This window comes from Larus michahellis, chromosome 11, assembly GCF_964199755.1.
Source record: "Larus michahellis chromosome 11, bLarMic1.1, whole genome shotgun sequence".
Lineage (NCBI taxonomy): Eukaryota > Metazoa > Chordata > Aves > Charadriiformes > Laridae > Larus > Larus michahellis.
In genome coordinates, this window is record NC_133906.1 from 11,832,394 (window position 1) to 11,857,327 (window position 24,934).

At 54.3% G+C, this 24,934-nt stretch overlaps 1 protein-coding gene across 2 annotated transcripts in view; it reads left to right on the forward strand.

Moving 5' to 3' along the window:
• DPYSL3 (dihydropyrimidinase like 3) overlaps window positions 1–23,604 on the forward strand; it is a 36,270-nt gene extending 12,666 nt beyond the window's left edge. Inside the window, exons 1-14 of one of the 2 annotated variants that reach the window (XM_074604071.1) lie at window positions 1,003–1,166; window positions 8,216–8,304; window positions 10,652–10,836; window positions 11,891–12,055; window positions 12,278–12,339; window positions 12,728–12,808; window positions 14,206–14,274; window positions 16,827–16,947; window positions 17,337–17,493; window positions 20,253–20,394; window positions 20,749–20,919; window positions 21,526–21,705; window positions 22,283–22,445; window positions 22,917–23,604. In XM_074604071.1, coding sequence (XP_074460172.1) covers window positions 1,128–1,166; window positions 8,216–8,304; window positions 10,652–10,836; window positions 11,891–12,055; window positions 12,278–12,339; window positions 12,728–12,808; window positions 14,206–14,274; window positions 16,827–16,947; window positions 17,337–17,493; window positions 20,253–20,394; window positions 20,749–20,919; window positions 21,526–21,705; window positions 22,283–22,445; window positions 22,917–23,005 — 1,713 coding nt within the window. In that variant the 5' untranslated portion in view covers window positions 1,003–1,127 and the 3' untranslated portion in view covers window positions 23,006–23,604. Of the gene's footprint in view, window positions 1–1,002; window positions 1,167–8,215; window positions 8,305–10,651; window positions 10,837–11,890; window positions 12,056–12,277; window positions 12,340–12,727; window positions 12,809–14,205; window positions 14,275–16,826; window positions 16,948–17,336; window positions 17,494–20,252; window positions 20,395–20,748; window positions 20,920–21,525; window positions 21,706–22,282; window positions 22,446–22,916 lie in introns of those variants that run through there. The other variant, XM_074604070.1, reaches the window with a different exon arrangement.
• The last annotated feature ends 1,330 nt before the right edge of the window (window positions 23,605–24,934 follow it).

The following is a 24,934-nucleotide window of genomic DNA, read 5'->3' on the forward strand; positions in this document are numbered from 1 at the left end:
ACATGCCATTAGGGGCTGCCTGGCAGCAGGATCTGTAGGAAGATCTCGCTGGTGGTGTTCAGAGCTCTGCACATGGGAGGAGTTGGCCTGGGACAGAAAGCGAGATTCAGGCCCGGTCAGGGCTCTGCAGGGCAGCGGACCTGCTGGCAGCATTGAGGATCATGTCAGACAGGAGAGGGCAGACAAGCCCTTCCCATCACAGCACAACTCCAGCTGGCCTAGTCCTGGCCCGCTGTCAGTGGGGGTCCTGGGCCCAGCGTTGTCTGTCTCAGCACATGCTGAATGCTTGTAACCAATTCCACACTTTAAACCTTCCTACCAACATCACAGCTGAGGAAATAACAGAAATCCTTAATGCTGCCAACACTTGTAGTGTTTACATAGGACAGAAGAGTGCCAGAGTCGGATGCATGGGGCATTTTAATTTTTTAAATGTTTCCAATTCTTGTGCTTGTGAAAGAAAGTTTAAGGTGATTCAGATGCACTCCAGCACTACCAAAATATCCATTCTTTTAGAAGTCTCATTTTTACTCACTATTATTACATAGAAATGATTCAGCTTGTGAAAAGCCCTGTTTGTGCCCTGCTCCGCGGTTGCCCGCTCTGCGGGCTGGACCCTGGTGCAGGCTTGGCCCCGCACGGGGGCTGGTGGCATGTTGTCCCCGCAGCCCCCCAGGCCCGGGCTGGTGGCTGGGCTTTGCCCGGTGCCTGCTGGGCGAGTACGAGGCTCCTGGTGCCGGTGCCCAGCATCGGGTATGCGGAGGGTGGTGAGCCCTGCTCGGTGTGGGGGGAGCGGTGCCCGGTGCGCGGGGAGCTGTGCCCGGAGCCCGATGCGTGATGAGCGCTTCCCGGAGCCCGATACCCTGTGTGCGGGGAGCTGTGCCCGGTACCCGGTACCGGTGCACGGGGAGAGGTTCCCGGAGCTCGGTTCCCGGTACTGGTGCGCGGTGCTCGGTGTCGGGGCGCCCCCTGGCGGCCGAGGGCGGCGCTGTGGGCGGGGCGGGGCGGGGCGGCGGTCCGTCCCCGGTGGCGGCTGGCACGGCGGGCGCGGGTCGGGCTCGCCTTTGTGCGGAGCCGGCGCGGAGGGCAGCGCAGGCGGCGGAGGGTCGGGCCGGGCGGGCGGCGCCATGTCGTACCAGGGCAAGAAGAACATCCCGCGCATCACGGTGGGTACCGCGGGCGGGGCGGCGGGCGCCGCCGGTGCCCGAGGCCGTGCCCAGGGCGGTGCCGGTGCCGCTGCCCGGTGCTGCGGGCCTGGACGAGCCGGCGGCGGCGGCGCGCAGACAAAGAGCCGCGGCCGGTCCCGCCGCCCGCGCAGGTGCCTCGGCCCCGCCGGCTGGGCAGAGCCGCGCCCCACCGGGGTCGGCCCCGGCCGGAGCCTCTCCCGTTGCCGGCGGTACACGCTCCCCGGGCGCTGCCCGTGTCCTCCGCGGGGCAGCCTGCCGCGGAGCCGCCTGGCCGGGCGGGCGCGGTGACCGGGAAGCCCATCGCCCGGGCGGGCTTCCCTCCGAGCCGGGCGGGCCGCGGGGAGCGGCTCCCGCCGCCGCCCCGCCTGCCCCTGCCGCGGGCGGCCGTTCCGGTGCGCGGCGGCGCCGGGAGCGCGGGTCGCCGCTGTCCCGGAGCGCGGGTCGGGGTGCGGGCGGGCGAACCCCTCGGCTGCCCCAGGGCCTTCTCGGCGCCTGGTGCCGCCGCCGCATCCCCAGCCCCGCTCCCCTCCTGCCGCATCAGGTGCGGCGGCCGCGCAGGGACCGCGCCTACCGCCGGGCCGGCACCGCCCGCCCCGCCCCGCATCCCCGCCGGTCAGAGCCCGGCAGTGCCCGCACCATCCCGCACCCCGCGGCGGTCAGAGCCCGGCAGTGCCCGCATCGCCCCGCACACCCCGCCGGTCGGAGCCCGGCACCGCCCGCACTGCACCGCCCCCCCCCCGCCGCTCAGAGCCCGGCTGCGCGTTCGCTCTGTCGGGCAGGGAGCCCGGGGTACCAGCGGTGCTCTCCGCGCTCACCTCCCGCCGGGGCTTTCGTGCCCCGGTCCGGCCTGTGCCTTCCTCCGCCCGGCGCAGCCGCTGCCCCCGGCCCTCCCCAGCCCAGGCTGCGTGGGCTTTTCTTCTGTGAAGGCAGTCGGGTCTTTCATCTTGCTGCTGGCTTCGTGTAGCTCTTGGTTTTCCTCCCGAGGACAGCTTTGGCCCCTTGAAGTAAAAGGAAAAACAAAGCACTTGAGCTTCATTATTCTTTTTAATGTACAGATGTGAACAGAATGCTCCCAAAGGAGCACAAAGATCGTTAACCACTATAAAGAGAAATTCCTTTGTCAACCCAGGTTCAATTGCTTTAATAAGCAATTTTACTGCTTTACACATCTTGCCTTTTCTGTGTTCTTAGACCAACATGGTGACAAGAACATTACTGCTGCAGGTGGGATTGCTCCCATTCTCTGGGGCTTTTTCTACAAGGACCTCTATGATATGCTCTACCGATGCAGGGCTTGTTCCTGCTCCTCTGGGATCCAGCAGGAACTTTCTCACCTCAGTGGTAACAAAATCTCATGAGTTGCTTTATTTCTCCCTGTTAAATCCTTTTCTCAGCCTGCTGAAGCTGAGAATGCTGCCAGTGAGCAGTGTCGTTGTAGCTGACGTGACAGGTAGCTCCCTCCTCTGACTCCCACAGCTTGGTGAGGACCCTCTGGGGCCGTGTTGCCCTGTTCTGCAGCGCTATCGTGCCCTGGGTGGGGTGGAGGAGATTGCTCTGGAATTCTGGTCAAGTGACCCACGTGTCCTCAGCCCATGCTTTGAGGCCCAAGAGAAGCAATGAAGCATAGCCAGGTGTCGGGTGGTCCTCTCTGTTTCAATGGAATGGCAGAAAGAAAATCTCAGCTATGGCGTCTCCCCTAGAACAAAACCGCTTCTGTCCCTTCCTGCAGATTGTGCCCCTCGGGCATCGTTTTGATTGTTTTTTCCTCCTTCCTAGATTTCTGCCCCAGAATCTGTTCTTGCATGTCAGGACACAGTGACTTCTGGGGATGGCAGATTGTCAGCTGAGCTGTGCTTGTTAGTAGGGAGTTTTTTTGGGACTGTGTTGAGCTGTTAGGGTATAAGATACCTCAGAGACCTTTAAAGCATCACAGCTGGGAGGGGTGTGGAGTATGAGAGTATAGAGAGAGTTATGGGAGCCACCTTGCGCTGGCAGGTAGCTTCCCTATGGATTTCAAAGCTGATCGTGCTGAAGCAATGGCTGAGCCCGCAGACGAAGGAAGCAGTGCCCGCATTGCTTCTGTCGCCCAAGCGATAGGCAGGCTTGGCTTTTGTGAAGGATATATTGGAAATTAGAGTATTTTTACTTCCCGACAGCTCTTGTTTGAACTGTCTAGTAATTCCGGAGATACACAAACACTCCCTCCTCGTTCCTCTCATATTCAACAGTGCTGCACTCAGAATTCGTAGTTAGTTTCTGACAATAACAGCTGGAAAACCACAGTTTGCCTGTTGTATCTGTTTGCAGCAATTTCTCGTCTTTACTAGGACAGCCGTTTTAGCAGAGAAGCTGGGAGCATAAGTGAGGGGTGCATGCGTTTGTGCAAGATAAATTGCAGTGGGAATTATTCCCAACTGAACTGGAAAAGCCTGGTCAAAAGCTACATGTGACAGGCAAGACCATAGCTATTGAAGGAAGATTGGGAAGAATGGGCATATCTGTTGGTTGCAATGTGGAGAAAACGTGGGGAGGGGAGGTTAACTGAGTCTTTTGGCTTTCTCGGTGATCGCTTCATCAGCTTGGTGTGGAAGTGTTGCTCTTCACCGTGCCTTAGGTTGTGCACAGTGCATCAGAGACCAGTAGATGTAGAATTGCTTTCCAGATGTGTGCTGATGCTGGGGTGCCCACCTCAGGAGAATAGTGATCTCAAACCTTGTGTGTCTGTTGAGAGGCTTTTTATTAGTTCCTTTTCTTTTGCTGTTCGGAGATACAATCAAAATGCTTCCTCTCCTGCTGTCTACAGTATGTTTTCCTATCTCTGCAGAAAGAGAGGTGGAAGACTGAAGTGGTGAAATGCAGTGCCCTGGTTTCATAGAATAACTGTTAATGGAGCTGTTGGTTGAATCAAAATCTCCCAGTCTTTGTACTTTGATCACAAAACCCTTTCCTATCCCAGGCAGACTGGAGTTCCCATATTTTTTCTTAGTGTGAGCCGTGCCCATCCCGTTCAACCACCCTGTCACAGCCACGAGCACCATCTCTGTGATGTTTCTGGCACTTCTAAAAACAATGAGGTCTGCATGGGGATGGCTAGTATGTTGTATCAGTGGCAAGTGGGTTACTGACTAGAGAGATTTTGGTAAACTGGCAGCTGTCAGTATTTCATTTCTTAGGGTGGCGCAGACTGTGGGGAATCACTGAGTGTAGCTCGCAGCTGGACATCCATCCCTGCCATTCCAGCCAGGGGGTTTTCCATGCTGTCGTGTGGTGCATTAGTAAGGAGGAGACATCCAGCCACTGATGAAACACCATTGCAATTAGTGTCTCTTCTTTTACAAGGGAAAGAGCAGTAAAGCCATACACCTGCTTCCATACTATCCTAATTACGCCCTTGTGCTTTGTAAACAAGGTGAGCACTATTCTTGGCTGGATTTGGCAGCCTTCTGGAAGCTGCTGCCTCCTTTCCTTCTGCGGTGTCACACTGAGAAATGTGAAGAGACCCGCTGATATTTTGGGATCTCAAATGATCAGATGGTGCTTAAGAGCATCAGGAGCAGAGTGTTGGTGCGAGGGAGTGGATAATGGTTTTGAAAGCTTGATCCTAAACGCCAGCAGGCGGAGAGACAGGGAGTGTTCAGCAAAAAGGCTTGCCGGCAGTGCCAGCCGTCAGGGCGAGCTGCGTGCGGCCACAGTCTGCATGGTGCCTTGTGCTCACGCTGCCGCTTTCTTGCGCCGGGCCCTTTGCACGGAGGCTGGACCCACTGGCTGCCCGAGGCAGGGGCTCTGGGCCCTGGGCACGCTGGCCTGGTCCTGCGGTGATTCTGCCAGGCCGGGGAAAAGGTGCTCCCTGCGGTGCTGCCGCGGCCCCCGGTGCAGGAGGGTTTCCATCTACTAACAATGGCTGGTGACACAGCCTGACACTGGCTGGCGGGGAGACGTGGTGGGTGTGGAGACGCACAAATGAGCCCTGGCAGGGGAAACAGTGCATTTATTGTAATCTGAGGCTGCTCTGGCAGCGTGTGCTGCAGAAGCCTGTCTATTAAGTCAGACTTGTTTCCTCGTAACTGCTTCATTCTCTTCCTTTTGTGTTCCTCTGCCTCTTAACGTCTGGGTGCACTCCTGGATGATGACAGAGCCTGTGGATGTGGTGTCATTTGGATTTCACTTATTTTACTTCATTACATTTTCCCTCGTAGCTGGTGGGTAGGCACGGATGCCCCCTTCTCCCTCTGCAGGCACGGGGGGTGTCCGGCAGCCAGGCTCGGGGCAGCACCCGATCCCCTCAATGAACCCCTTGTTCATGCTCCAGCCATTATGGACCTCACGATTTTGTGTACTGACAGAGCAGGCTCTGAGCAGCCCTTCACATCTGCCTCAGAACAACCATTTGTCCTTGCGGGCAGGCATATTTTCTGAGTTCCTATTAACAATTTATTCAGTAATTGTCAAGTGCTGCAGTCTCCTACCCCCCAGGCTGCCTGTGCCCGTCTCCCTTTGCTTCCTCTTACCCCATGCGCAGGGAGAGGTGGGCAGCATCAGTATTTGCTGGTAGGCTTGAACTCCAGCGAGAATGAACTCCAGCGCCTTCAGGGAAGCAATTTGGGGAGGCTTAAAGGGGATGGGCAAGACAAAAAAACTGGAGGCCCAATCGTGTTACTGGATCTGGGCAGGTAGACTTTTTTCTCATTGTGCAGGGTAGGTAAAGCCAAGGAGGATCTGCCAGGGCACAAGGGACTGGTTACGTGGGAGAAACTCTATGTACAGTTCACTGAAATATAAAACGAGAATCCTCTCTGTGTTTCTAACCACGGCGCTGATTCTTCCGTAGCTGATGCCTGATACTGTTGCTTGGTAGTTTCTATCCATATTTCTTGTAGTGCTACTTAAGTACCCATCATTTGCATCCAGGGGAGCCACGGCTCAGCTGCTTGCCCCCTGTGACTGACAGGCTGTAAGCAACCGGTTGTGGTCACACGTCGCTCTTTTAGGGGTTTCTGAATTTAAAATTACAGTATTGTTGGTGAGATGACAATTGAATAGACACAAAAGGAAGGGCAAGCACCCTGTGCTCTGGGAGGAGGAGGGCCAGGACTCCCGGGACAGCGCGCACCTGGCTGTACCCGAGGAACAGAGCTGCAAGTGGGAGGGGGTAACGGTCCCCCAGGACGCTAGTCAGGGCTGGTATCTTCATGTGCTGGTGGTGATCTGTTAAAGTGAGCTGTTTAAAGGACCTGCGTGGGGAGGTCTGTGACCAGCAACGTGCCCTTGCTTCCACACCCACCCTTGGACCCCTGCCGATGTGTTAGCTTAGGTCAGGGGAGAAGGGAGCTAACCCCGGCTCTGCTTGTCGGGAGGACGGCGGGTGCGACGGGAAAGGGGGAACAGCTCATCCGTGAGCTTTTCCTGGTGGGGGGCGAGGCTCCTCGTCAGCCTGGAGCTGCGCTGAGAGGGGAGGGTCAGTCCCCATTGCTGGGACTGGTGTTGCTGGTCCTCGCTGCAGCTGTGGGAAGGTCCTTGACCCGGGAGCGAGGGGAGACCGTGTCTCTCCCCCCACACCAGCACCGAGCCGCAGCCGGAGCTGAGCGCGCCGCGCGTTCTGATCCTTTCCCCACCCAGTTTCTTTGTCTCGACTGTGTGTGGATGAGATTGCAGTAAAACCGCACACCGGTCTCTGGGCTTTGGCTGCCGCAGGCTGCAGGGACACGGGGGGATTCTCTCGCATCCTTCTGTTGCCAGGGAGGAAGCTGCAAATTACCACCACCATGGTGATACTTCCAGAAATCACCCCAGGGGCAGTGGATGAAGAACAAACCCAGTTCCCTGCAGAGGAATTAATTGTTCAGGAGCTTCACAGGATGAGGCTGGTGTGTGAGCCCGGATGAGGGCTCTGGTTGGCCGTGGTCCAGGCTGGGTCTGTGGAAGGGGGCTGTTCTCACATGCCAAAACCTGGACTGTGGGCACTGGGGGGAGCAGAGAGGAAAGGAAGGGGAGCCTGAGAGCTGGGAGGCTGTTAGCAGCATTTTAAGCAATCAGGAAGACTGCATATTCTCTGGATCAGCACTGTCAGCTTATGTCACCTGAATACATGGTAGCCACGTGTGAGATCCCTGTACTTGTGTTTGCCCCTGTGCTGCCTGCAGCTGGTGTTTGGACTCATGCAGGGGGAGGTAGGAGAACAGGACCTCATCCTTCCCAGTTCCTCAGGACAGGGTCTGTTCCCCACGGGACAGTGCCCGTGCTCTCCCATCAGTGTATGCTGGGTTGCCCAGGTCCAAAAGCATGAACACTGGAAGAGCAAAAGAGCCGTTCTGGTTTGGGTGCTCCTCCAGTGTCGGGCTGCGCTCCTTCGGAGAAAGCTGCTGGACACTTAGGTCAGTAGAAATGAGAACAGAGGGGGTGGTAAAGGATGAGACGGGAACGCAGCTTGGTGCCTCCTGGGTCTTGTGTAGACCTGTGATGTTGTGAAATGCCTCAGAAGCACTACCCCGAGTGTTGTAGGGGAGGGACGGGTTCCAATAGCAGATGCATCAAATTCAGGGCTGCCTGTCCTGTTGGTGGTCTTTGCAAAGTGGTAACAGATGAGAGAGAGAGAAATTTTCTCCTCTAATGCAACTTGTTTTGCATGGTATTTGGGTATGATTTAAGGACATGACCTGAGTAACAAACTGGTACGTGGCTTGTGCTGCCCGCAGCTTTGTGTGCATAATGACCTGGTGTAGGAAGCTTTTGACTTCTGTCTGTATATTTTATGGAAGCATATTTGTTGTGTTCCCAGTGCCTCTCCTTTGTGCTCATTCTGCCTCGGTGGTGTTTCTGGCAGCACCTGTTCTATTCAGAAACAGCCCTACGAGCAGTAGGTCTTTTTCAGTCCTTGCTCTTGTCCTGTTGTTTCAAGTGTCGGTTCAGTGTCGGCTGTTGGGGCGAGATGTCCGGTGCAGCAGGAGAGCCCCCAAGAAGGGCACTGTACTGCCACTGAGCAGCGTGTGTGTTGCCTGCTACTGACAATTGCTGTGCTCTTCCCTTTGCAGAGTGATCGTCTCCTTATTAAAGGAGGGAGAATAGTCAACGATGACCAGTCGTTCTATGCCGACATTTACATGGAGGATGGCCTCATAAAGTAAGTATGGGACTTCTACAGTGTATTATCTCCATATCCCCTTAAATGAGCTTCAGGTTGGATGGTTCTTGGCTTTTTGTGGATGTAGTCTGTGCCCAACTTGCCAGCCAGTAAAACTTGATGTCCCGCTGCGGTGAGAGGCTGTGTGTGAGCACACATGGGATTGCCTGGCGTGTTTACGTAGCAACCCCAGGGACTGAATTGCAGTTGGGCTGCTGGCTTCGTGACACAGCATCCGTTGTACAACAAAGCTGTGTCTAATTGCACCAGGAACAAGATTTATCTTTGACTCCCGTTTTGCCCCGTGTTAACAGTATTAGCATGAACGACCCCACATGAGATCCCATTTGTTAGCACTAACAAGGACAGTGCTATGCTGCAGGTCATCTGCATCCTTGAGATTTTCAGGAATTACAGGCAAACCTCTGTGTTCCCCCAGCTTTTTCATGTGTGTTTCAGAGGTGCAGTAAAAACTCCATTGTTTAAAGGCTGCAGTTCAAACGTGGCAAATGTATCACACTGGGACCAGCTCGAAGCTGGGTGAATTGAAAAAGCTGTGATAGTTTATAGCACAGGGACTTGAAAAGGCATCGCTTGCTCTATGGTAGAGGAAAATATCCATCCTTCCCAGGATGGTATATTTCAAAAATCCACCAGCAGAGAAATACTTCAAGAAGTGGGACTATATTTTTATGAGGCTGCTTTTAGTTCATGGGCAAGAGCATTCATGATTGTCTAGTACTTGTACGCTGGCAGGGGTCAGAGACAGCTTCAGGTCTTGCTGTGGGGCAGACTTTCTGGGTATCCTTGGGCAAATCTCTTAGTCTCACCTGCAGCCTGGAGGTCACAGAATTTCATTGCCTTGGAAGTGAAGTGCCCTCACAAATGAATTCTGGTAATATTACAGCGAGCAGTTCAATTCCTTTGGTGATGGATTCATCTCAATAAAAACAGTGGAAAGAGCTGCTGGTTTATTGCTGTGAGGGCACTGGAGCGAACAGTTCTGTCCACAGAACTTTTGTTATTCTAAGGAAAAAAACCTGCAAAGTCACTAAGGTTGAATGAAGTGCAAGAATGGATTTTGCTCCTCGTTTACTTCCCCAGTGTGCCAAGGAAATCAGAAGTTTTCCACTAAAACCAACTTGTCTTTTATCTTGATTTATCAGGGAAGACTGAGGAAGGCTTGATGAAAATAGGATTTCTGAAAGAAGAGATTTGAAGGCTGAGTGCCACATATGGACAGATAAAGGGATTGAGGGGGCAGGGGGCTGAGTGAAGGGAGTCTGAAGGTTCGGGTGACACGGCCTGCAGCAGGGCTGGGTATGTCTAGGGAGGAAAATGTCGTGTGCTAGATCAGTACAAGCTCCACAGGACTACTAATGGTATTTTAGGTTATGAGTAGATGTATACTGGAACTTTTTAGGTTTCCTGTTTTCAGAAGATATTTTTAGATACTTGGGATTTTAGCTGCCTTCACTACAGCGTGGCCCTGCTGATAGCAAAGATGTCTTTCAGGGGCACGAAGGAGACAATGTGAGAGGGGAGGTCCTGGGGAGCGGAGAGCCCGGTGCCTTCTTGGGAAGAGAGCGAGCCCGGTGCCTCCGGGCTGTGCCACCAGTGCAGCCGGGCTGCAGCCAGCCATGCTGTGCACTCCGTGAGCTCCTCCCCAGCTCCCTGGAGGGAGGCTTCCCTTTACCCTTGGGACTTTGTGCTGTGAGCAGCATTACAAGTCCCTGACGAGCCCTGAGCTGGCCTAGCAGCTGTGGCATTACGCTGGGAAATCATCTTTCTCTGTAAGTAAGCCTCAGACTTGAGCCTTACTTAAGGTGGGCAGAAGGACAGGGGAGAGGAGAGATTAGGGGTGCATCTTACTGGAAGCAGGGATGGTGTCGGGTTTTGTGAGCAAGCACCCCGGGTGAACAGGTAGGACTGCTGTGCTGGAAACCCTTGCAGGAGCCTGACTTGTGGGGTATGAAGTGTCCTAGGCAGCTTCTCGCCATACACTGCAGAAGTCTGCGTGCCAATCAGACCATGCTCCACAGCTACCCCAGCCCAGTGCCTGCCCCAGACAGCGGGTGCCATCATAGACACCACTAGAACAGTCGGACAGATGGTCAGCCACCCCTGGACTATGCAAATTGTAGGTTTAAGCGAGCCAGACAATCCTGCATTTTGCTGCAGAGCGAGGTGGTTTCACTCTGCTGGCTCCTGCAAGCCCAGGTGTGGGAGTGGGGCACTTCTGGCAGGAGGAGTTGACCTGGCCGCTCCCTAGCTGAACTGTTCATTGGTGATGTTGTGGCTGGTTTTTCTTTGTATGTGGCTCACCGTCTTGGTATGATCCCATCAGGCAGATTGGAGACAACCTGATTGTCCCTGGAGGGGTCAAAACCATAGAAGCCAATGGGAAGATGGTGATCCCTGGAGGAATTGATGTCCACACTCGCCTGCAGATGCCATACAAGGGGATGACAGCTGTGGATGATTTCTTTCAAGGGACAAAAGCAGCCCTGGCAGGTGGAACCACCATGATCAGTGAGTGCAGCAGGCAGGTCCTGTATGTGACAGCACCCAGCAGTCTTGGAATGTTGCCCAGTTACTTCTTGTTCTCTTTGCTTTTCTCTGTCATCCTTGTTTTAAGGTCCATGACACTGCACGCATCTTTCCTGTGGTCTCTGTCAGTGCAGTCTAGAGAGGGAGGGGTGGGATGTATCTTTGGGATCCTTAGTAATACTGAAGTGGTGGGACAGGAGATTTGCAGAGGACCTCTTGCCCTTGCAGATACTGTGTTCTGCAGTGCTTCATTGTCTGCAGCAGCCCCTGGGCCCCTCAAAAAGGAACAATGGCATCACTTCTTTTCCCTGTTAAATAAAAATAGGGCAGCATGACGCTCAGAGTCATCTGAGGAATAGAGCAATGTCCTGGCATCCCACACTGCTCGGAAATAAACAGTGCTAACGAAAAAGGAAAGGGAATTCTGAGGTCCTTCCTTGGAGAAGGCCACGGTTGTGCACGGTTGTGTTTGAGGTCCGGCTTTCACTGCTGTGCGGTGGTCACAGCTATGTTTACTGCAGGGTTTCTTGGGATGCAGGAGTAACTGTTGATCCTTCCAGTAAAGGACTGGGTTTCTTGCCCTCCCCCCCCCGCCCCGGTTCTCCTTGTCCCATGGGCCAAAAAAATAAGTTGTCTGAAATGGTCTGTGGCAGGGCCTGGGGATTACATGGTGGGCAATAAAAGGTGCATTAGTATTGCCGCGTGGGAGGAGGCTGTGTGTTAATGGGGTGGAAGTGGGGGTGAGGAAGGACAAGGCCCTTCAGCTTTCAGCTGATTTCTCAGCAGAAGCCTGTAAAAGCCCCTGGTCCCGTGCCAAAGGCCATTAAGCAAAGGCTCTGCATGCTCCTGTGCTGGTAAATGTGCTTGGTGGAGCCCAGGCGTGTTGCGGCGGTGATGGGAACTGCCCTCCGGAGCTGCCCTGAGGCTGCTCAGAGATGACCTGGGATCGTGGAGGTGCCCGGCAGCGTGTGGGGCGTTGGTGGGGTGGCTGGGCGGGGGGCCCTTGCCCACCCCTCGCCCCGCCGTGTCTCTGCAGTGGACCATGTGGTGCCGGACCCTGAGTCCAGCCTGGTGGAGGCCTTGGAGCGGTGGCGGGAGTGGGCAGACGGGAAGGCCTGCTGCGACTACGCGCTGCACGTGGACATCCCGCGCTGGAGCGACCGTGTCCGGCAGGAGCTGCACACCATGGTCCAAGAGAAAGGTTTGCTGCCCGCTGCTCCCTGCGCTCTGTCCCCTCGCCGCGGGGTGGTGCCAGCGGAAGCAGGGCAAGGGGTGACCCTGCTGTCATCCGTCCTCTCGCTGTCGAGTGCCTGCTGGCATCCCGCACGGCGCGAGGGGAGTTGTGCCCTGTGGGTGGGCTGGGGGGGAAGGCAGCTCAGAGCCGGGGGAGCCCCCAGCTCACCCCTCTCTCCTCTGCCCCCAGGAGTCAACTCCTTCATGGTGTACATGGCCTACAAGGATTTGTACCAGATGTCGAACACCGAGGTGAGACCCCCTTCGCCACCTGGTTGTGTCGGTGCGAGGGGCAGCCAGGGGGATGGCGGCCACGCTGGGTGCAGGGAGGCCAGTGTGGCGGGTGGCCCCACTGCTCCTGGCTGTTCCTTGCGGCTCCTTTCTTCTCCCCTTGCTGCCTTCAGAGGGCTGTGGGCACGGCATGCCTGCCGTGGGCCAGCCAGGCTCCCATGCTGCAGGAGGAGGCAGAGATCTGGGCTGGACATCACCAAGAGCATCCGCCGGTGACCGCAGCCCTCGGAAAGCAGCGCCTGGCACTGCCGGAGCTGGTCACGGCGCGCCCACGCCAGGCCCTGCCGCTGCCAGGGTGACAAGGGCGATCTGACTGCTCAGTAATCATTTTTTCTTGTCTCTGTTTTAGCTGTACGAGATATTCAGCTGCCTGGCAGAGCTGGGTGCCATAGCTCAAGTTCATGCTGAAAATGGAGATATAATTGCACAGGTAACAAACTGCTCTTCTGGTGTGCAAGGACTGAAAATCTATCCCAGGCAGATTCAGTGTGGGGCATTGACAAAATGAGTCTAAAGCTCAGTGGATGTCTTTTGCATGGTGATCTCTGCTGCTAAGCAGCAACATCAAATTTACCAAGGTTTTCTGCTGTGAATATGTGGTGCATAAGTGAATTTGAAATAGTGAATTAGCAATTATCTAAATGGAAGAGAGCGGACCATCAAGTACCGTATGTTCACACCAACCACAGCTCTTTGGTGTGGAGAGGCAGAGACCTTTGCCTTGCACAAAATCATCTCAGAGAGTTAAAGGCTATTGAAAAGTGCTGCGGCAAGAGAGGAATTTTCTCCCTGCTGTAAGCAAGCAGCTGGCTGATGGAGCTGGATTTGCAAGGGAATTGTTATGAGGGATGTGGTTTGGTGTTCAAGTGGGTAGGCTGTATTGACCCGCTGTGTTGTAATTGGTGCTGGATGAGAGAAACTCCAAATGTTTTGATTTTCATTAAGACAGAGATGTTGCTCAGTTATGCTCTGCAACTACTTGTTGTTTCTTGTCTCTCTTATTCTTGAGAGTTGAAGGAGTGTGAACTAAGAGGTCATTCTGTCATTCTTTGAACATCCTCTCAGACTACAAGAGTAATTTTTTCTTTGGGCTTTTTAGAGCTGCAGTGCACAAACGGATGGCATGAAGTTCCCCTGCGTGTTTCCTTTGACCTGTGTCAAATGTCATTTGAAACGGGGGAATGCAAGAGAAATCTCTGGGGTACAGACAGGAGATAGGCGGGCCAGCGCATGCAGCGTGCATGCACGCGCAGTCATCCATGGTCCTTAACAGCAAAATAGTTGGGATAATGTTAATACAGGAACCAACACCCCACACTATCAGCTTCTATAGAAGTTGATACAGGACAGGATTTAGTACTTGCTGATATCCAAATGGTTAAATAACAGCACTGGGGACCCAGGAGTAACCTTAGGAGGAGAATTTTGTTATTGGCTTTAATGATTGTTTTCTCAATACTTTCTACTCAGACTTGCTTTTCAGAAGGGGAGCCAGCAAGGGCCTTGGAAAGGGACTGTAAACATATCAAGTGCTGTTCGTGGAGCTGGGGTGTTTGTACCCTTTTTTCCTCCACACTGTGCTTGTTTCATCAAAGGGGTTTCAGTCAGTGTCTGCATTCCGTCCAAGTGCTCCCATTTCCCCATCCTGCTTCTTTCTCTCTCAAACCCTTTGAGGGTGCAGCAGCCTCTCACCGTGCACGGTGGTCCCACAGGACGCAGGGTGGTGGCAGTCCTAAGGGAAGGGCTCGACACAGGAGGGATCTGCTTTTCTGTGGGATTGGTAGTTTTACAGTCTTACAATGTCCCTCTGTCCTTTCAATGTCCTAGGAACAAACCAGGATGTTGGAGATGGGAATAACCGGCCCCGAGGGCCACGTGCTGAGCAGACCTGAGGAGGTAAGATGCAAAGGACGGTACCGGCCTTGCTGCACTGAAGAGCTTTCCCCACAAGTCACAGTAGGGCTTAGTGCGTGTAGTGGGGCCAAGCGAGCATCATGTGTCTGTGTGCGTATGCATCTGTGGGTATCCGTTTGTACAGGCAGCACTGTCGTGTTCATCATCAGCCCAGGCAAGAGCGAGGTGCGCATTTGCGACAAACATTTCCTCAGTCTGGCTCAAGTCTCCTGGCAGAGACAGGGGTTTCTGAGTCTCCCAGAGATTAATCAATCAAGAAAAAGATCTGTATGGGTGTAGCAGCATTTGGGGCTGGTTTGGGGGCATTTGTCTTTTATAGGTGACTCCACAGATACGAGAGGCCTCAGAAGAATCGAATGGCAAGTTTTAGTTCCTCTGAAAATTCACTGTTCATGTCTGTCTGAGCGCAGACAGATTCCAGCTTCTTCCTGCTTAATCTCTGCTTAGGGTCTAAAGTGTGTTTCAAAATCAGACAGACAAAGCCATTGGTGGAAGGAGTGGGAGGGAAGGAGAGGGGGAATTTCCTGGTTACAAATCATTGTCAAGACACTAATTAGATTACTTCTAATTTTAGCTCACAGGGTATTTTTCTGTTTGGTCCATTAATCTGAGTTGAGTCTAATTTTAGGTAGGTTTTCTTGAGATAGCTGCCTGCTGAGAGGTGCTTTTAACTTTCCACAGCACATGAAAGAAGAAAACTATAGGAATTTGGTACAATAGCAAAGCCGAGCAGGGGAGTACAGGGACAGATTTATACTTCAGGGTCTGCTGGAAGTAAAATCAGTTGGCTTAAATTGAACGTGTAAGAAGTTGGCTGTATTATGGCTGGTAACAACATATATAGCCTAGTGTAATACAGTGCTCAGTCTCTTTGAAGTATGAGACTGTAAAGCATTTTTCTGTACAGGGAAGAGATTCATTGTCAAGTACAGTAGATCAGAGTCCCTCAGTGTGTAAACTGCCATTTATTTTTATGGCTTTAGACCCGTCGCCACTAGTTGGCAAACTAACCTGCAATTACGGGATGCTGTGGTTGTGCCAGCATTTGAGAACTGTCCTATTATCGTAAGACAGCGCTGTGGTTCCTCTTGTCCAAAGCCGGTAAAACGTTGTTGAGTGTTTAATCTTGAAATGCCATTAAAGCGTAAGGCAACTGCGAACAGTGCAAGAATGCTCTAGATACTGTCCGTTCAGCCAAATCCAGATCTCATTGCCTTTGAAAATAAACAGTGTCCCTCTTCCAGAGCATCCTCTACCTGGGAAAATGTTAGGTAGAGCACAGATGACGCTGCCAGCCCCCATGAAGCCTGCAGATTGACGGCAAAGCATTGGGAGGGTGGTCCATAGCTCTGTGGGTCTCTTCTGTCCTGGAGGGACCTCAGTGGGGATTAAGGACGTGCTTCTATCAGGTGATGGTGGTGATTTGGTAGGGCAGGATGGTGCTGCTCGAGATTGTAAACTGCTGCGAAGGGTATTCCGTGATGGCTCTGTTTGCTTCTGTCCCCTTGTTAAAACCTGTCAACTACTCAAGTCCGTAAGCACACTGATAAAAATATTTTCTTGTTTAAATTTCTGTTTAAAGAGTCTTTAAGCAGAAGAGATAAACCTCTTTTCACTGTGCAGCAAATAGGCCTGCAGAAGTACGAGAGGTGTATGGGTGCATGGGTGTCTGGGTGCAGTGTCTGCTTCTCCTGCTACTGGGAGAGTTAATCGTGCACGGGCAGCTGCCTGGCCCACAGGCAGTTACTGCATTCCCTGCAGCTGGCAGTCTGGGCCTCCCCCGGGAGCTAGCTGATTGGTACATTGTCTTTTTAAGGCTTCTGTTTTGAACTTTCTCATGCCAAAGCTTGAAGCCAAACTGTAGAGCAAACACTTGGAGAAACTCTGGGGTTGAGCTCAGGCTGAGCACGGGCTGATGTAATAGTCCAAAGATATCCCTTGTGATGGAAATCTGCCCTCCGCTAACAGCAGGATGGTGAAATATGGGGCTGGTGTCAGCGGGCTGGGATGAGCAGCAGCTGCATCGCAGGACAGCCAGACCCTGACGCCACCAGCCTGCTGGCGCATGGCTCCTTGCACCCCAGCCACAGGCAGGGTGACGTTTGGTTAAATCAAACGCAGCGGCAGGAAAGCCTGGAGCAGTGAGTGGTCTGCAGGGGCAGACCCTTCCTCTGGCGTCAGCCTGTGAGCCATGCTGTCAGGCATGGGCAGCAGTCCCTGGGCTTCCCTGGCTGTTGGGAGAGCTGGAACCAGGCAGTGGAAAAAGCAGATGCCACTCTGTGCTGGCCCCCGAGAACGGTCCAGGCAGCGCTCCCCTGCTGAGCATGGTGGGGCTGGTTCCGCGTGTTGGGCCAGGCCCGAGGGAGACTGAAGTTTGCTTGTCAGGTCTCCCTGATGAACCTGCCCTCAGGGAGTCAAGGATAAGAGCAAGGGCACAGGGTGTCAGCAGCAATCCACGGAGTGCCGAGAGGAGCAGGGGCTCTTCCCTGCCCGCCCAGTGCTCCTCCGCAGCCATGTGCCGTTCTCTCTTCCAGCTGGAAGCAGAAGCTGTCTTCCGGGCCATCACTATTGCCAGCCAGACCAACTGTCCTCTCTACGTGACTAAAGTGATGAGCAAAAGCGCTGCTGACCTCATCTCACAAGCCAGAAAAAAAGGTGAGTGGCAGCTGCTGCTGCACAAAGGCTTGCTGGGATCCTGGACAACTGGATTCAGTGGTCCCCGCATCCTCATGGTTGTTTTGCCAAGACCACCACTGTGCGTTGAGCGCAATCCAGTGCTTCCCCTTCTGCAGTTAGTTCAGGGATTTACCTGACTTCTGAAGGGCACGGGGACACTGCACCAACCCACACAAAGCAGGACGAGCCTGCCAGCTTTTTGGTGGCACACAGTAAATATTTACAGGGATAAGGGAGGAAGAATGCACAGGAGATGATGGATGTGGGTCTAGGTGTCCTCTGGGCATGGCAGGCTATTGGTACTGCTGTGGAATGGAGAATGCCTCCAGGCTTCACCAAAAGAGAATCCTTTCTGTCCCCCTTTCCAGGCAACGTGGTGTTTGGTGAGCCCATCACGGCCAGTCTCGGGACCGATGGGACGCACTACTGGAGCAAGAACTGGGCCAAGGCTGCAGCATTTGTGGTCTCTCCGCCTCTGAGCCCAGACCCAACAACCCCTGACTACATCAACTCCCTCCTGGCCAGGTGAGTGACAGCTCTGTTGGGCAGCGCTGCCAGCGGGAAGAAGTGGACTCTGGCCTTGGATAGGGAAGGAAGAGGTTTGGGAGTATCTGAGCAGCATAGGCTTTAGTCCACTGTAGGTATTTAATGAACTGACTGATGAAATGGCTCTGACTCAGAGCCATGGTGGCTTATCCCTGAGAGTGGAGGGGCAGGGGCGGCACCAGAAGCTTATCATCAATAGTGGGGAAAATACCAGGGCTAGTAGTCACGAACCATTTTAAATGTCCTGAAGAAGGCAAAGAAATGAGGACCAGCTAACACAGACTTGCCAACAAAAGCGTTCACCAAGCTGGAAAAGGCCTTCTGCATGTGAGGGGTGGGGAATGGCTGCCTGGGCTGCGATGGTGCAGGAGAAGGTGGAGGGGTTACAGGTGTCACAAGCTGGTGGGGGCCCACTGGTCGAATACAAAGCGGATGTTTTCTCACGCCTGTTCAGGTTAGCAGCAGTACAGCCTGCAGAGCAGAGCGCACCAGGCCTTTAAGGGCAGCTTGCGCACATCTGACAGGGATGGAAGGTCATTTTTTCACCCTGAAGGCAAGGGGGTGGGGAAGGGATTTGTTGAAAATAGAGAGCGAACAATAAAAGCACGTCAGCAATTTGCTTTGACCTTTCACAGTTAGCCTCCATCCTCTCCCTGGCAAGGCACGCACAGCAGCTCGGGACACAGAGCTCATTGCTGGCCCTGTTTGCGTGCCACGTGTGAATCGCACGCCCCTCTCACCCTGTGTTTGCACGCTGAAGTGTGCGTGGCGGCTCGTCTGTGTTAGCCAGGGACAACTGATACTGAGGGGGTTGTAAATGGAAATGACCTTTCAGGTAATGCTGGAAACATCTCTGACTAGATGAGCAAGGGATGACTGGTCAGTAAGTGTCTCTGCAGAGCGGCACGCTAGGATAAACCTGGGTTGTGCCAGGGTGGAGACGCCATGGCTGGCATAAGGTGCTGGTGCGTTTGGTGTTGGAACATGCAGCTCACCCTGGATTTGGCTGTGGTCAAGGAGTAAGATGTGCCTCTGCTCAGTCTGGATGTATGAAATAGGTGCAGGTATTAGGGACTGGCAGGGAAAAGTGAGCCCAGCTCCTGAACTGGCTTTCTAATCCTTCCCTTCCACTTCAAATTTACTCCACACCTCAAATGAGAAGCAAGAGCACTTCTGAGACCCTGCAGCCCACAGGTGTCTCTCCTGACGCCTTTTCCGCACCGTTTTCTGTGATGCTTCAGCAGTAGGAGAGGCTGCGAGGCTCCAGCTGGGCTGGACGGCTTGTTTTCTTCCACTGGGACAAATCTGGTGGAGATTAGGGAGCATGTTGTGTCGTCAGCCTGGGTCTCTGGCTGTGCGGGCAGGCAGACATATGGCAGAAATTATCAGAGGAAGATGAAGATTACCAGTGGATTAGGGCTGATTCACAGCCCCGAGCAGAGCCGTTGTGTCCATGCCGTGCTGGATTCAGGCGCAGACAGTCTGGGAGCCACATGCTCGAAGCCGCTTGCCTCATGCGGGCAGCGCCTGGAGCTGGCCTGTGTTGGTGCACTTCCTTTCACCTGGCAGTGATGACTTTCCAGCTGCTGTCTGTCCCCTGCTCCCCAAGGACCCAGCAGCAGCTGAGTGACATCCAGAGAGCCACGGGCATCTCCTCGCCCTGCCCTGCCTGCTGGCAGCTCGCTGGCTCTGCCTGTTCCTGCCCTCTGCCGTCGTTGTCAGGAACAGGATGGGTCGGGGCATCTCATCCAACTGGTGACCCTTTCTGGGCAGAGGGGTCCGGATAATGCGTTGGGCAGCAACCGCTGTAGAGCACTGCAGCGAAGCTTTTCTGGGCCTCCTGGAAAGAGCTGCTTCTGGGGAGTCCTGACTCTCAGATTTACTCTCAGAGTGAGGGGCGTTTGCTGTTGTAGCAGTGATGTGGTGGAGATGCTGCAGCTTGGGCCAGCCTGCGCTTGCACACACACCTTCTCAGGATGCACTGCTGGCTGCTGCAGCTCGTGCTGTGAGCGTCCGTGCAGGGCTGAGAGCAGCCTTCGGTGAGCTCCTGCCAGATGAAACGTCTCGGGCCAGAGCCCTGGAGCCGGGCCGAGGTGCTCTCCTCGCTGGGGAAGGTTGGCAGTGGGAGTGGTGGGCAGCCCCCAGGCTCAGCCCCCCATAAGCCTACGCCTGCAGCTGCGTCCCCTCTCCCAGAGGCGGGGTGATGCCGGCCCGCAGCAGGCTTCCCGTGGGGCAGGGGAGGGCTGCGCTTGCCCGTTGGCGGGCAGGAGCTGGCAGTACCCAACAAAAGGGCTGGCTGTGGGGGACAGTCCTTGCATGGAGAGGCCTCTTCCTCCTCATATGGCAGAAAGACTGCTCACCCAGGCAGACCTGAGTTGTCTTTTCTCTTTGTTGGAGTCTCATATCGAAGGACATCTTTTGGCTTGACACAAAGGCCACCCTGTTCCTGGGGAGCTGAGCTGTTGACTCCTCTTGGGTGCAGGATGCTGTCTGTGCCCCAGGCGGGCAGCGTGGTGTGGCAGAGCTCTCTTGCCACTGTGCTCTCAGGTGACACGGCCACCACAGGGGCCAGGCCGGGTGGAAGTCTTCAGACTGAGGGGCTGTAGAAACAGGGGTGCAGAGTAAAACAGAGCTGAGCCAGGGCTGCCCGTGCCAGGAGGAGATCCATGACCCTCGTGGCCCTGCTGTTGTCTGACCATGAAACGGCTGATGACGCTTTTGTTACCACCACCCCTCAGTGGTGACCTGCAGGTTTCGGGAAGTGCCCACTGTACATTCAGCACCGCACAGAAAGCAATTGGAAAAGACAACTTCACGGCAATCCCAGAAGGGACCAACGGCATAGAGGAACGAATGTCTGTCATCTGGGACAAGGCAGTGGTAAGAGTCACGCCAGGGAGAGAGCGGAGTGGAGCGGACGGGGTGGACGGGCACTTCAGACACCCGTGTTCTCGCCCCCGCAGAGCTGGGCTTCCAGCTGCCTAGCTCCTCTCTGGCGTTGAGAGCCAAAACAAGCCAGAGCAGGAGAGGCAGCTGTCGTGGGTTCAGGGTGAACAGCCAGGAGCTGTGACTATGCCCCCGGTTTTCAGTCTGTCTGGTGCCAATAGTAAGACCAGCTGCAGTGGCCTGTCCCCAGCCAGCCAGTGGTTTGTGTGGGAGTGAGTCTGGTGCTTCCTGGGGCTCTTACTCTCTCTTTCCCCAAAAGAGCGCTTAGTTCTCTTTGTGTCTGAGCAGGCCACAGGAAAGATGGATGAAAACCAGTTTGTGGCTGTGACAAGCACTAATGCTGCAAAAATCTTCAACCTGTACCCACGGAAAGGGAGAATAGCAGTGGGCTCAGACAGCGACCTCGTTATATGGGATCCTGATGCAGTGAAGATCGTCACGGCAAAAACCCATCAATCTGTAAGTCCTCTGCTCGTCTGTGGAAATGCTAGAGGGTGGAATGCGAGTAGCACTGTATAAGGGCTACCTGGCTGCTGGGAGGCTGGTGCTGCCCTGCCGTGCTGGGCTCTGAGGAGGAGGGACTGAGTCCAGGCTCCGGGCCGTGCCAGCTGTGACTGTGGGGAAGGGCGTCTTTGAGCCCTGGGCTCTGCAAATGGGGCTTTTCTCACCTGCTGTGCTGCTCTTCTCCCGAGCCTGGCCCACACAGGTGTAAGGACATGAATTTCTCCTTACTTGGGTTCCTCTTCCAAGTACAAATCTTTCCTGGCTTTGCCAGCATGTTTGTTCATGCCTTACCTCAAGCCTAGGTCCTGCCCTCCTCTGTTGTTGGAGCCCTTGCTCACACCGAGCTCCAAAACAGCAGGTCCTGGTTCATGTTGGGAGCTCTGGTGGCTTCTTAGTTTGATGGACTAGTGAACTAAAGCAAGCCTCTGGGGCAGGCAAGGCTGTTACAGGTGTCCTCTCCCCATACTGGTGACTTCAGCAGCGAAGTGTGGGGACTAAACAGCCCTGCGTGGGCAGGCAGTGCTCATGTCCCTCCTGACCATCATCTCCTGGTTGCTGCAGGCAGCTGAATACAACATCTTTGAAGGGATGGAGCTACGTGGGGCCCCGCTGGTTGTTATATGCCAGGGGAAGATCATGCTGGAGGATGGCAACCTGCATGTGACCCAGGGGACTGGACGCTTCCTGCCCAGCAGCCCTTTCCCGGACTATGTCTACAAGCGCATCAAAGCCAGGAGGAGGGTGAGGAGACAGGGATGCCAGGAGACAGAGTTGGGAAACTGTTAGCCAAATTGCCTTTTTCCCTAATAACTGATAGGTTTTCCACGACTGTTCTCACTGGACCCTGGAAACAGTGCTGCAAACTGGTGTGTTTTGAACCTACAGTTGGGATAGTTAAGGCTTGGGTAGAGAGCTTTGACCTTAGAGGCAGATGCTGGCCTGGGTTAACAGTGGGTGATGCCTGCCCTTGTTGCTCTCCTGCCGCAGCAGGAGTCTGGAGGGAAATGCTGAGTTAAAAACAAAGAGACTGGGCAAAATGGCCTTCTCCTTCCCCATCCGTGCAGCACAAACCCGTGTCCGTTGCAGTGGGCTCTGCAGGGGGGAGTGAAGGGAGGCCGTCACACAGGAGGTGGGCGGTGGGGCTGTGCCAGGCCTCAACACCGCAGGGAGGTCTTGGGCATGCAGGACGGAGGAGCAGAGTGGGAATTGCCTCTGCAGTGGGTCTGGGGAACCAAGGATCGCTGGAACATGACACTGCCGTGGCAGGATGCTCCCTGGGAGCAGAGAAGTGTCACTGTCCTCTTCTCTCTGGTAACAGATGTCGGACATGCATGCCGTGCCCAGGGGCATGTATGACGGACCCGTGTTTGACCTGACCACCACCCCCAAGGGGGGCACCCCTGCGGGGTCAACTAGGGGGTCCCCCACGCGGCAGACACCCCCCGTCAGGAACCTCCATCAGTCTGGATTCAGCCTGTCAGGTGAACACATGGGCGGCTGGGCTGGGAGGGCGCAGGGCCGCTGGCCACACTGTCCCAGCCCCTGGCCTGGGGCAGGGGGCAGCTGGGAGATGGCCTGGGGCAAGCTGAGCACAAGAATGGAGCATGGCAGGGTGAGACCCCATGTGTCCCTTAAAGGATATGGCTGGAGCTGGCCCTCTGCCCCACTGCACCTTGCAGTAGAAACAAGGCAGACTGTGGCCATGGAGGTGCCAGCACAGCATCAGACCTGCTCTTGCTGTGCGGGTCTGTTCACGGGGGAGTGTCTATAGAGATGTTCAAGCCACTGCTGCTCTCGGGATCATTACCGGAGTTGGAGAGGGAGCAGGTTGCTGTAGAAAGTTTCGGGAGGCCCTTCAGCAAGACCCCAGGCTGCCTGACTGCCCAGTCCTGTGAAGAAAATGCCCTTAACTTTGCTTTCCCCCTTCCCTTTGTGCTTTCTTGTCCTCCCAGGTACCCAGATTGATGAAGGTGTTCGCTCAGCAAGCAAGCGCATTGTTGCGCCCCCGGGAGGCCGCTCCAACATAACCTCCCTGAGTTAAATGTCCCTGCCGAGGAGGAAACAAAATCCCTGTTCAAGCAAAGGAAGAAAAATGGTACATTGGTGTTTAAGAAGGAAAGGCAAATAAACCTGTTCTGAAGAATCAATAAGCCTCAAGCCTTATGTTTCACAAATGCTACTTGCTACCTAGCTTTAAAAATATTGCTTCATTTTGTTTTATGCATAGCCTTAAAATTCTGTTGTTGTTGTTGTGGGTTCGGTCGGGTTGTGTTTTTACTCTTCCTTTCTGTATGCATGCCGCTCAGACAGGTCGCTCGGTTCAGTGTGTTATTGGTGTTGAACGTGTGCGGGATGCTGCGGTGCGGGACGGTGAAATGGCCGGGCAGGCGAAGTGGTGGGGGCCGGCCGGGACCGCAGTGTGGGACGGGGAGGGCAGGTTCACGGGAGCTGTAGGGGCAGGTGGGTCTGTGTTGTGTTCATGTCCTTCATCTCCACCCAATGCTCATCGGCATTTCACCACGAGGCCCATGGGGGAGCCTGAATCATCTCTGTAACAGCTGTCACAGCACCTCGTGTAAGGAGTTTTACTACTTTGTACACTTTATTAAAAAAAAAAAAAGTTGTTCCTTCAAACAGCTCATGTTGCTGGTTGGCTTTTTTCTTCCCAGGCTGCCGCTGCTGGGCAGGGCTGCTGCGGAGCGTGCCCCGTGGGTGAGCTGGGCAGCGGGGCTCCAGGAGGGGCTTTGGGATGCATTAGAGCTGGGGGAGCTGCAGTTCAGGGACAGGCTGCGGAGGGAAACCGTGTGGTGCTCGCTGCTGCCGGTGTTGGGGTATTGGTGTAGCTGCTCAGGCAAAAGCAAAGGCATTGGCAAAATAGCATGTTGCAGGTAAAAATCTGTTCAGTTTGTGGTTCCGCTCCCTGGCTGCAGCCGAACCTGGCCATCGCGGGCTGTGAACGCCTGGTGCAAGCTGTGCCTGCCACCTGTGTGGTGACAGAGACCGGCTCCCCGTGGCACTGCCGGGGCATGGAGTTTGGGTCTGCCCAGCTGGGGCTGGCTTGAAGGCTGTTTTCTGTGGGCACCTGTGAGTTAAATGCTCCCCTTCTATCAAGCAGGGTTTATCAAACTGAGGGCCGCAGCCTTCTAAAGCTTGCAAAGCATGCAAGAAAAAAAACTTGATTGGTTTTAAATATTACAAAAATTAAGTGTCAATTTAGGCTGTGCTAAATAAATACACTTTTTTTTTTCTTCCTTAAGTATTTGACCTTGAAATATTTATTTTTACATGCCTGCAACTCAGACAGTACAAGTTGTCCATGGAGCAGTCCTGAAGGGGCCATGCCAGAATAGTTGTGCCAGGGGTGGGGAAGGCTGTTCATACTTCCAAGTTTTGTGAAGTTCTGCTATCAAGTAATTAAAGATGTTTCCCTGTTGCCTGGTAGTGATTAAGCTGAGACTGTGCCTCTGTTTACGGAGGAAGAGGGAAAAGGAGAGATGGTTGTCGAAGTCTCTGGGGAATTTTTAAAGATGCAATGTTCTTACCATTTAAGTACTCGAGGTTGGGGTTTTTTTTGGTCAGTCAGTACAACAGTATTTATGCAGTAATAGATTTTTCCCCAGTGAGGAGCAGGGCTAGTTTCCTTGTGTGTGCCTCCAGATAAACACATTTATGGTGTACGAACCTCTCCACTACCCACAGGGAACAGGTACGGCTGTTGGGACAGTCCCTGTGGACCGTGCCAGAGCTCTGGCTGGCCTCCCTGGGAATGACAAGTCTGAGGGCAGGGAGACATGGAGAGCCCTATCCTGCTCAGCCTTACTGCTAGAAAGCAGGGATGGCTGGGGAAGGGGAGAGCAAGAACACAGTGATACTAACGTGAGTGTGCAGGGCTTGGCAGGAGAAGGTGGCTTTCCCACTGCAGTGACCCACTTTGAGGACTCCGATAACCACTTACTGGTGAAGTAATTCC